Genomic DNA, 12,165 nt, shown 5'->3' with positions numbered 1-12,165 from the left:
GTTTTGTTCGAAGTTTACTCATTCGTATTTCGAATGCGGGTCGAAGATTAATTCGTACATTCAGTTGCATTTGATCGTATTTTCGTGCCCCGCGCAGTAAATAGTAGCGAGTGAGGTCAGTTTAGGCTGTGATTGCATCTGTTAGGTGGTTGTGTCATCTGGTGTTGTCGTAGATTGGTAATGTCGTTGACCTTACTTTCATTGACTGTTTGCTGTGTGTGTGTTTGAGTATTGTTAGTGCTGAGTATATATACGCTTATGTTGGTTGATATTGCGTCTGTGAGACACTCGCGGCCATATAGTGATAAATACGTCTAAGTATTTGAGTTTACAACGTTGAATTTATGAGGGAGTGAAGCATGGTTGTTCATTAATATGCTGTGCAGATTGAAATTAAAGGTTTACATGTGATATATAGGAGAATGAGAATATAAGTTGTGCTGTTGTATGGATATCGTTTCCTGCATATACATTTCTGTAGGTATATATGCATGCATGTTGATTTGTGTTGATGTGCTTCTTATTAAAAATTGTCTTTATATGTCTGTGCATGTACGCAAGTGCCTGTCCGTGTGTATGTCTGAGCGCTTTTCTGTGTTACATGTATACCTGTATATATGCTTGTGTCTATTGTGTAAATGTGCGTGTCTGCGTTTTTCCGAGTGGTCAGGCGCTGGTGCCTTTTAAATGCCTTTTAAATTTGAAATTCATGTAACTGATTATTGCATTTACTCATCCTTTTTCAGCTATTTACCGGAAGTGGTTTTATCTATTTTCACTCTAAACGCGAATTTTTTTCGTTTTGTTCGGCGATCCTGACATGACTGATGCCAATCAACAGTATGTGTTTCAGATATTCTTCTTGAACTGATATCTTTTGCATATTTCTGTGTTTTAATTTCGAATTAAATAGGTCACAAATTTGTTAGAAGCATTTCGTATGTTGCCAGTCAGCAGAATTTGTAGGCAGAAACATGTAGACGACGGTGAAGCCGCTGGCGCCCCTGCGCCGATTCAGGCGCCTTTGGATTCTGATGGTCTTATTGAGGTATGATTTGCTGGGATTATTTGTGGTGGGGAAACATCTTGGTGGAAGTGAGACTTAGAAGTTTATATTGTCACAAATCGAAATGAATGTTTCATTTATAGAGTAATTGGGAATATGTATGCGAAAACTTCGATGAAATGGGTTTAAAAGAAAATCTTCTTCGTGGAATTTATGCGTTTGGTTTTGAGAAGCCATCCGCTATCCAGCAACGTGCCATTATTCCGTGCACCAAAAGTAAGTCAAGAGACGAAAAGTATAAAGTCAGTAAATTGACAGTCTCATACCACTAAAGCAGATTATTAAATTTCATATAGATTTGTTTTAAGGTGTGCCGAAATTTTGGCTCTTCGTAAGTCTCGTTTCGTGATACTTATTGTGAATAAGTGAGAATGAAGAATGGTAATGGAGGGCAAAGTTGCTAGTTAGAATCCAAGACTTACATGGTCTTTTCCCGATCGTTTTGTCTTGTTTGACTCTTCTCATCTTTTTTAATCAGACATATTGAGTCACTATGTTGCGTCGCACTATCATATCACATGCTTTTTGCTGCCTTAATTCTCGAGGTTCTCTCTATGTCGGTTTGTTTCATCTATTCGACCATTAGGAAATAGAATCATAAGGAAGGAGCGACTCCGCATTAAAAAAATTCAGAAAAAAAAAGTTGTCGTTTCTTTTTTTTTCGTGAAAGGAGGAATCGAATTTGGGTCTTTTTAATTGGATTTTTGGATCTCCCGAACACGATCCATGAAATATCATGACGTCGCATTTGTGTGTTCTGTTCTTGTTCTTCTTTCGGTTTTTCTGTTACAGAACGTGATGTCATTGCGCAAGCACAATCTGGAACTGGAAAAACGGCCACTTTTTCCGTAGCTGTACTTCAAAATATTGATGAAACCATCCCAGAAGTTCAAGCCCTTGTAATGGCACCTACTCGTGAGTTGGCGCAGCAGGTGTGTTTTTAACTCCAGTAGATTTCATTTAAATATCGGAGAAGGAGTGCAAAGTAGGAGAGAAATAGAGTTTTTATGCACATATAGGTTCAGTAATCTATATGCTAAGAATGGAGTTTTTGTTGGATGCGCAGAAAGTTGTTCGAGCGATGATGATATAACTTGCCCTCACGGACTAGGAAATGGCGATTTTATGTTTAGCAGCTGAGCTCGAAGATGTTGAGTCTTGTTTCTTGGCTTCCTTTCGCCATATCAAGATTTGTGTTAAGCGAACATTTTTGATCGGTCATTACTTTAGAGGAAGTAAAACAGGGAATTGCGAATTCAGGTTATATTGTAAAGGATTTAGATACAAAAAGTGATGCTATCGTTGGGTGAATATCTTGGCGTGAAGTGCCATGCATCAATTGGAGGTACAAATGTTCGTGATGATCAGCGTAAATTGGAGTCTGGTGTTCACGTTGTAGTTGGTACACCCGGCCGTGTTAATGATATGATTACACGCCAGTCTCTCCGTAAGTTGTGGTTATATTGAACTTATTTTCCACATTAAACTAGCTTTGAAGGTTTCAAAAAATTAAAGAAAATACTTTGATGTCTGGAAAAATAGCTTTATTCAAGGGACTACTCATTTTAGAAACCAATAACATCAAAATGTTCGTGCTTGATGAAGCAGACGAAATGCTTTCTCGTGGATTTAAGGAGCAAATTTATGATGTCTTCAAATGTATGCCGAGTGATGTTCAGGTATTCTTGCTGCTGTTCGTTCCTTATATTTATTGTATTATCATTTTCAAACATTTTTAAAGTGGCACTTTTCTTTCAGGTAGTGCTCCTTTCGGCTACGATGCCATCGGAAGTTCTGGAAGTAACAAATCGTTTCATGAATGATCCCATACGTATCTTAGTGAAGAGAGAAGAGCTTACCCTTGAAGGCATCAGGCAGTTCTACATAAACGTCGAGAAAGAAGCACGGCTGTTTTCGTTGTTTTTCTGCTTAATTATATTTGAATATGGATTGCCGTGAAAAGGGTATGAGAAGAGTAGGGGTAGATTATTTGGTTCACCTGCAACTGGTGCATCCGCATATTGACATGGTTTCTATGGAGAAAATAGGCGTCAGCCACAGCCGTGCAATTAATAGAGAATACACATATGGAATTAATCTTAATGTATTTCGAATATCGATCAAGTAATTTGCATTTTGAAACTTAAAGTATTGCAGGAATGGAAATTCGAGACACTTTGTGATTTATATTCCACAGTTAATGTAACTCAGGCCGTCATCTTCTGTAATACTCGTAGGAAGGTTGATTACCTTGCAGCTCAAATGAGTAAAGAAAAGTACACTGTTTCCTGCATGGTTTGTTATATCTGGATGACTTCTTGTTTGTTCAATGATTTTATTCATTTTTTCGAAAACTTTCCTCAGTTTGCATTCCGATCATATTTTGATGTTGATCAACTAATGTTGATCCTGCTATTAATTTTTCGGAAGTAATTCGTTTTATTAGCATTCCATTTTCTTATCGAAACCGGATAATGTTCAGCATGGCGAAATGGAGCAAAATGAGCGTGACGTAATTATGCGCGAATTCCGATCAGGCTCCTCCCGTGTCCTTATTACTACGGACTTGTTGGCACGTGGGATAGATGTTCAGCAAGTTTCATTGGTAATCAATTACGACCTTCCAAGCAATCGTGAGAATTATATCCACCGGTGAGTCATTCGAAATTGCATGTTGTTTTGTTTTTGAAATTGAACGTCGTTAAATGGATGGGTGATGAAGCGCAAATGAATTTTTTAAAAGGGGAAGTGGTGCTGAATCTGAATTAATGATGTGAAATGGTAACGAGGAATAACTAGCATTCAGTGATCTGAAAATTTCCAGAATTGGACGGTCGGGACGTTTCGGGCGAAAGGGTGTAGCAATAAATTTCATAACGGAAACTGACATGCGAATGATGAAGGATATTGAAAGTTTTTATAATACACAGATTGAAGAAATGCCGATGGATATTGCAAATTTGCTTTAAAGGCCGTGATAATGATGTCATGATATTTGTATTGCTATGCTATTCCATTGTTGATTACAGTTATTGTAATTCAGCGAACTCGGGCTGGGTTCTGTATTGTTAACTAAGCTGTTTAAAATTCTGGTTTTCCCTAAATTATACCAATTTTTTTTTTTTTTTTTTTTTTTTTTTTTTGATGCCTTTGTTACTATGCCTACATGACGTTTTCTTTTTGTTTTCTGCCATTTTTTTTTCTTTTTGATTGCTGTTTTCATGCGTTAAGGATCAGGAGTGCTTTTTCAGGACTCAAGATTAACTTGTTTGCATTTTTAGGAATTGATAGCATTGTTTTAAATTGTTTTCGTAAAGGGAGGTAAGATGACATGTTCCTCCATTGTTTTGTTTTTCTTTTTTGACCGTTTCGTTGGGTTGAATGATAATTAGTGAGTTAATTATTGTATCGTTTGTCGATCCTGTGCTGCACTGTTGCTGTTTTTTAAATACAAATTTTGTTTCTGAATCTGTAGTGGAATGACATGAAACAAACTTTACAAATTCTAGTGGGACTGATGAGCGAGTCAAAAACTGAAATCCGCACCAATGCTGATTTTGCCTTCAATTGATTTGCTGAGTCGTTCAGTGAAAGACGATAAACAAAAATGAGACTACGTTCATTATGGATTTGTTCTAGCAAAATTGGAAGTCAAGATTTGCTGCTTAGTTGCGGTGAGAAATCATTTATTGAATGCACTCCCGTATACAAATATGCAGTAGCACGCAAGTCATGACTTATAGTTTAGTGACCGTTACTAGAAACCCGGGTCTTTCAATTCTGATAAAAATTTCTTGGAAGTTTTGAGGAAAAGACATTATAACACTGAATGAAATTATTTTTATGGTAATCCGAATACGTCAACATAACCATATCTGTTGTATGTACGATTTTCGTAGCATCGAATGAGTTCATTTAGAGTTGGTAACGATGGTCCACTATGTTCAATGTAATAACTTCGAATTTTATATTCTCTCTGTTTTGTATCACTGAAAATTTTCTAACATAACATTAAAAAGTGTATCATCGTTGTTTGAATTGCGAATTAGTGGAAATATCACTTGTTTTACAAAGATGTAGATGCAATAGCAATATATATTACATTTTTGCTCCAATCATTTAATTATTTTACGTTAGATTCAAGCATGAAGTGAATCGAAATAGAAAGCAGGTAGCTGATTTTAGTATCACTAATAATCACATCAGTTTCAATATATTTAGCCGCAAATTATAGCTGATTTTTGATTGATTAATCTAGTGTTTTGCTAATCTAGGCTAGACAAAATTTTAAAAATTGAAAGTGAATGAATAAATAATTAATTGGTCCATACTTGTTTTCAATTATCTCACCCATTGTTCGAACAAGCCAGTGGAAGTGATCACCAACCGATGAACGATATATCACTGTAAGTGGTAGATGGTCGATAACGTCTAGGTTGATCTGAAAGCTGCTAATACATTCAATTCAAATCAGATTGTCACTTTACAACATACAATTATCGTTTCTTGCTTCAGTCTAGAAATATAGCTAATCCAAACGCAAATCTTAAAAATGTCTAATTTTTAAGGGCAGTGTTGAAATTAGATAGATTTTGAAACTCGAACAATTTTGGAAAAAAACATCGATAATTTTAATCATTTTTTTTAAGTAACAAGTTTTTAATATGGTGTTAGTACAATTATTTATTATTTATTATTATTTTATTAGATTGTTTATTATTTTAACGAATCAAGATGATAATGATGATAGATTTATAGACAGATAAATTAAATAGCTAATATTAGATTGTCCTTAAATGATGCCAGGTTAATTAAAAAGTATACTAATGATGGAAATGATTAAAAGAGTTACCGATTTATCCCATTGATGATACAAACGAAATTCTGTCAAACACTGAACAAATGATTCAGCTTCTTGCTTTGTACAAACACCAATATAGCGCCATCTGGTAAATTCGTTTAATGTTGGCGGTACAACTTGTGGTCGCTTAACTTGAATATTTCTTATTGTCAACAGTGAAATATGGCAATAAATTTTTCTTAATTTTCATTATTTTTTTTTTTTGTTTGTCAAAAAAAAACCTAATGAAAGTTTGCAATTTTTTGTAGATGTTTTAATATTTTTGAAAATTTTGGTATTTATATATATATATATATATATATATATATATATATATATATATATAAAGAAAAACAAATCAATCGAATATTTTGAATACAATTAGATAATTTTGGATTATTGATTATTTGTTTGGAATTTTTTGAAGATTTATCCATTTCATTTCCATATCTCGAATGGCGATAATTTGTAGCATTAAATATATCAACGTTTCGTTCGCTTTAATGATTATTTGTTAATTGAAATTTTAAGCTATGTTTAGACAATTTAAATTGTAGCACATTTTCAATTAATTAGATTAAAATCTGCAACTTTAGAATATTTAATTGTTTTTATGATTAAAGACGAATAATAAGTGATGAAAATTATGCGTCAGAAAAATTTATTACCATATTAGAAAATTATATATATATATAGCTTAGATTAAATGAAAAAGTTAAAAAAAATGGAAATATACAAATTTTTTAATGATGAATTAATTAATTCAAATTAAGTGACCGTCTTTCATCCTTCTGCTTTCTTGCTGATTTCATTACTTTAAATTTAACGTGTGACAACACCACACTTTTACGCTTCAAAATGACATTTTTATTTCAGCTGTTGATGATTTTATGAAAATTTCAATTTCAATATGCAAATTACATCACTTATTTAAAAATCTTTATCTTATCAAAGTATCCATGATAATTACCAGCTGTTATTTGATTTCTATGATATATTTTTAAATATAAGGATAATAACAATATATTGAATAATTAAAACCACAATGGATTATTACTGATTACTTATAACATAATTAAGTCAAATTAAATTAATTATCTAATAAGAAATAATGATTGCATATTTTTTTAATCAGTAAAGAAAAGGCGGATGGCAAAAAGATGACAAAAATAACGACTTCATTATTATTTTGGAGATAGTATTGCTTTGTAACCAACAAACAATTAATCAATTAAGTTTATTCGATCTTTATCAGTAATGAATTAATGATTTTTGATTATGACAATAACAAAAAGGAAGTGCTGCGACTGATAAAACTTGGAAGTAATGTTAATCCATTGTTGTTAAGCAATAATTGACAAATACGCTATTCATTTTTGAATTCAAATTATTCCATAATATCCTGTCAATTTTTTTTTGACGAAACAAAAAAATAAAATAAAATAAAAAAGGAAATCTAAATATTTTATTTTGTATTTAGTTATAACTCACAAAAAGTATAAAACATTTCATTTTTTTTTTCACTTTTTATCAAAGATTGACACCGACATTCCAATTTTTCCATAATTTTAAACTTTCTTCATGTAAATTTTATGTAAAACATACAGAAACTATTATGTTTATGAAAATGCATTCTTTCAAAGTGAGCAAATCATTTGAAATAAATCGTGTAATCAACAAATAATTTGGAAGAAAAGCTTTTTTCACATTTCACTTAATTCCTATCATTTGTCGATTATGAATTACAGGTATGTTTAGGTTTTATTAAATTGATTATTTCCAAACATTTTCTTAAGATTTTATCGATTAATATCCATTTATTATTTGTTTACTTGTTTACTTATTTATTTTTTTTCCTTATGTGTATAAATTTAAGCATTTAAATATATTTGATTTACTTCATAATAATCTTTGATAGAGTAAAATATTTTCAGTAAATAAGTGCATAGCAAAAGTACGGAATTAAGAAAGAAAAGGAAAAAGCCTCAAATTTTCTGATCCGTTAATTAATTTTCCGGAAATTTTCTCATCAGTAAAACTTTATTTTGACAAAGCTGAAAAATTTCCTCTTCTGTTGATATCGTTTTTCTGTAATTTTGTCTTCAATGAAATTTTAATGAATCTAAATCGATTGATTTATTCTATCAGTTGCAAATCGTCAAAATTCTTATAAAGTAAAAAAGCAAAATTAAATCAGTAAAACTTGATATAAAGAATGTAAATTAAATTTAATTGATTAAATTGACTTTTTCCTTCTTTCAGAATAATATATATTTGTTTTTATGCAATGGTATTATTTGTTGATGAAACAGCGGAATTGTTATCACGACTGACAACAGAGGAAGTTGAAAGATTATGGATGAGATGCCGAGCTGATAATATGAATGATTATCACGTGCGCAAATATACTTTTTGCTATCTAAATTTATATTTCAAAAAATTCACTCCGATGATTACAATATTTCACGTTAAACTCATATAAATTTTGCGTGATATTTAAAAGTTCCAACAATATGACAAATAGCTTTTTTTGCATTGTAAAAAAAATATAAATTTATGATAAGTTACATATACGTACACATGTTGATATAATCTAGATTTGCATGTTCTGTACGTATAAAATACGATTAATATAAACAAATTTAGCACAAACCTTATTTTCTGTAAAGAAATTTTCTTTATTTTCTCTAAAGAAATTGTTCCCAATTACTTTCTTCAATCATCTCATAATTATATTTTACATAAATGAATATGACTTAAATAAAAAAATGATTCATACATTTAATTAAATTAATTTTACGCACCTCGACGTTTTGCTCGTGAAGCGATAACAAATAAACAAACAAGTAAGATAATTGCGCGTTTCTTAATGGGTGGTATCAATGTAAAACAAATTGAAGCACCATTTTCGGTTCATTTACAATATTCAAAAAATGGTACAATTTACTTCTTTTTTTTCAATTAAAATTTTATGCTTAATGATCGTTCATTAAATACAAACTTGTCAAATTTTTTATTGCAATTGAATAATCTATTAGTAACAATATTATTTTATATTCAGTGAGTTTAAACACTAACCTCCCTTTTCTTCTAAAACGAAATTGAAATAACGAATTTTAAGGTATGCAGTTAGGCTGTTCCGGCACAATGATATCAGATAGGCATGTGTTAACAGCTGCCCATTGTTTTATTCAAAAAGATTGTGAGCAGTAAGAACTATTCCTGTATTTTTTCAAATCTTTTTTTAAAAAAAAATTTGCTCTCTAATTTTTTTTTTTTTTTTTTTGTATAATTTGCTTTTTTTTGAAATTTTATGCAGTTGAAATTGTTAGCTTTTCTTTTTGAAGATTGTAAGCTCAAGTAATCAGCAAAAAATTATCAATGATTTACACGAAGCGACAAATTTGCTGGTAATATTGAAAAAAATGATTTATTAATGAGATTTTTAAAAAGTTGTATAGAAAGTTTCAAATAATTTCCAGAAGAACTGTAACCCAAATATTGAGCAGTAAAAGATGGAAAGTGTATTATGGTGGCGGTTGTTTACCATTTTCCAAAGATGTTTGTTCAGATTTTCAACAAATGGCACGATCAGTAAATATCAAAAATGTAATTTGTTTTTTGCAAAATAAAAATCTTTATTTTATCAAAGATTACGTCGAAATTTGTATTATTTTTTCAATATTTGAAGTTATCTAACATCTGATTGAGACTTTTTAAGTTTGTTTGATTTTTCAATTTATTTTTTGGAAACCATTTAATACTTGTCTTATTTTACGAAACTTCGAAGTAAAGTTTTCGTCTCGTGTTTTCACAAACACATCATCATTGCTCACATCAGATCATCAGAATTAATTCTGCATCACTCAATAATTATAAATAAGTATTTGTCTCCGATATTTCTATCTGACCTAGTAGATAGATAATGATAACGATAAATAATTGTAATATGCTTGAAAAGTAAGTCTTGTGATATATGTGTACCTAGAAACGTGATATTGTTGCAGATAGCAATTCCGGCTGATTATCTCACGGGTCCTTGCTTACACAATGATATTGCTATCGTTACTGTTAAATTAAAAATGGTTAGATTTTGTTTTAGTTTATTTTTTGTAAAGTTAGTTAGATTTTTTTAAAATTTCCTTTTGAAAATTATTATAAAATTTTGGGCAGCACTGGATGATGTTGCATGCATTACACAACCGCATGATTTTATTCCGAATACTTTCACTTTGTATGCCAGAGGTTCTGATCGTAAGTTTTATTTGTCATAATTAGCAAATTTTCACAAATGTTCACAAAACACAAATGAAGTTATCTTCAAGTGAGCAAGTAACTTTTTCATGAAGTCAAAAGTACTTTACAAATTTGTATGTTTAAGTCTTGAAGTACAGAAAATTTAATTAGTTGCAAAAATGAACTATTACTTCTAGCAATGCAGATGTTTTTCTTTTTTTTTTTTTTTAGCAACTCGAATGAAAAAAACAACAGCATTAGCAACAATAAATGTCACACGTATCGACTGTGTACTGGAAGACCAAGTTCCGGATCGAATAGATGACCAATTATGCACATCCGAATTACAAGAAACAAATATGTGTTCGGTAAGGAGGAATATATTTCGTAATTCCCAAAATTTTAAAATTTGAAGCTCGAATAAAATTGTTGAAGAGTTAAAAATTTTACAACTTAAAGTAAATTCTTCTTCAAACAGGGTGATAGTGGTGCTGGATTAATGTTCAAGACTAAAAGGGGCGCATGGAATATTGCTGGAATTGCTTCTGCTGGGACAGATTGTCGAATTATTAATATGGCAATTAACACGAAAGATGGTATTTTAAATTTCAGTATATTTTCAGAAAAGTCCAAATAAATTTCACTTATGTGATACTTACATGATATAAATTAATAACTTTTGGAAGAATTAATACGTAGTTAATTTCTTCTTAATTTTCTATTAGGCATTCTTTTTTAAGATAGCAAAGTGATTTTCTCATTCATTTTATTATATTTTTTAAGAAAAAAAAAAAACTTTGAAATCTTCTTTTTATCATTTGATACTTAATCTTCACTATCCTTATTACTATTTATTTATTATTTCATTATTAATTCGCATTATTATTTCTTATTATTAATTGCTTCAATAAGTTGTAGTAATTCAAAACAAAGTATGCAAAGACTTGCTTAGAAATTTCAAAATTTATATACTTATCAATCAAATTACAGCGACAGATGAACCAATCGTCGATATTAGTTTAGACGGAAGCGTTTTCATCGATGTGCGAGCACATAGTCAATTTATTTGTCAGTATGCTGGGATATGTTTTGACGAATCTGAAAATCAGCCAAAAATTAAAGCTATATTACTTTGAAATTGAATGAAGAAGTGGTACATGCATAAATAGTGCAATAAATCATTCTGAAGCAAATAATACTTGCATTCCGGAATATACTGAAGACTTTTTCAAAAAGCCAGGAAAGTATTGGGACTTTTGCATGAAATGGACGAAGATATAAGATTATATGTGTTGGAAAATAAAGAATCGATCGAAACTTTATTTTGAAAAAAACTGAAATTTTGTCACACTCAAAGGAATAGTATTATTACAAAGAAGGAGAAATAAAAGATGGAAAAGAGAAAGAGATAATGACCTTTAACACAATCGTGCATTTTTTGGTCCTTAGACTAATGTAGTCACTTTCCTTTCCTTTTCTTACACCTCATTTTTACTCTCATTGACTTTTACCGAGTAATTTCGTATTACAAATCTCTTTGGACGTCTCAAAAAAAATTTTATTAAATGTATTTGTTGTGAATGTAAGTGTTGTATATTTGAATATGAGCAAGAAAATGCTGCAAATGTAAGTGTTATCAGTAAAAAAAAGATTATAGGTATAAAGGAATTAAATTTTCTTTAGTTTTGTATAAGGAAATCTGCAATTTTTCACTGGAATGTCTTCAAGAATTTTTGGAAAGATAGAAAAAATCATTTATCATTTATTTATTTATTTTTTTTTCAAGGTAAAAAAAGGATTAAAACTGTTATGTCTACTAAACAAATCTCATGCAAGATTTAAATAAATAATACTAACAACTTAGAATTTTACATTTTCGACTGCTTGGATTTTGAAAATAAAATCTAATCACTGTGCACAATATTTCAAAAGGAAATTACAGCATTCTATCGTTAGAGAAGTATATATATATATAGTAAAAAGTGATTAGCATTTTACCAGGAGAAAACGATGAATAAACAAT

At 30.4% G+C, this 12,165-nt stretch overlaps 3 protein-coding genes across 3 annotated transcripts; 2 read left to right on the top strand and 1 right to left on the bottom strand.

The window, feature by feature from the left end:
• Positions 1–820: 820 nt before the first annotated feature.
• Positions 821–4,035, top strand: Bm13696 (eukaryotic initiation factor 4A, putative; the record flags this gene model as incomplete). Its single annotated transcript, XM_043075481.1, has 10 exons — positions 821–840; positions 967–1,048; positions 1,150–1,282; positions 1,859–1,998; positions 2,348–2,513; positions 2,636–2,745; positions 2,825–2,956; positions 3,224–3,361; positions 3,549–3,718; positions 3,891–4,035. 10 exons carry the CDS (start codon positions 821–823, stop codon positions 4,033–4,035), a joined length of 1,236 nt encoding a protein of 411 aa, XP_042931415.1.
• An 872-nt stretch (positions 4,036–4,907) lies between these two features.
• Positions 4,908–6,693, bottom strand: Bm1196 (Uncharacterized protein; the record flags this gene model as incomplete). The annotated part of the gene is made up of 4 exons (XM_043075480.1): positions 4,908–5,055; positions 5,398–5,507; positions 5,919–6,058; positions 6,684–6,693. 4 exons carry the CDS (start codon positions 6,691–6,693, stop codon positions 4,908–4,910), a joined length of 408 nt encoding a protein of 135 aa, XP_042931414.1.
• A 2,082-nt stretch (positions 6,694–8,775) lies between these two features.
• On the top strand, positions 8,776–11,278 carry Bm9036 (Trypsin-like protease protein 5, putative; the record flags this gene model as incomplete). The annotated part of the gene is made up of 8 exons (XM_043075479.1): positions 8,776–8,842; positions 9,028–9,115; positions 9,389–9,515; positions 9,914–10,007; positions 10,080–10,160; positions 10,374–10,510; positions 10,621–10,738; positions 11,133–11,278. 8 exons carry the CDS (start codon positions 8,776–8,778, stop codon positions 11,276–11,278), a joined length of 858 nt encoding a protein of 285 aa, XP_042931413.1.
• Positions 11,279–12,165: the final 887 nt, after the last annotated feature.

Source organism: Brugia malayi (genome assembly GCF_000002995.4).
Source record: "Brugia malayi strain FR3 genome assembly, contig: Bm_v4_ChrX_scaffold_001, whole genome shotgun sequence".
Lineage (NCBI taxonomy): Eukaryota > Metazoa > Nematoda > Chromadorea > Rhabditida > Onchocercidae > Brugia > Brugia malayi.
The sequence above is the reverse complement of the archived record's forward strand: the minus strand, read 5'-3'. Positions and strand labels throughout refer to the sequence as shown.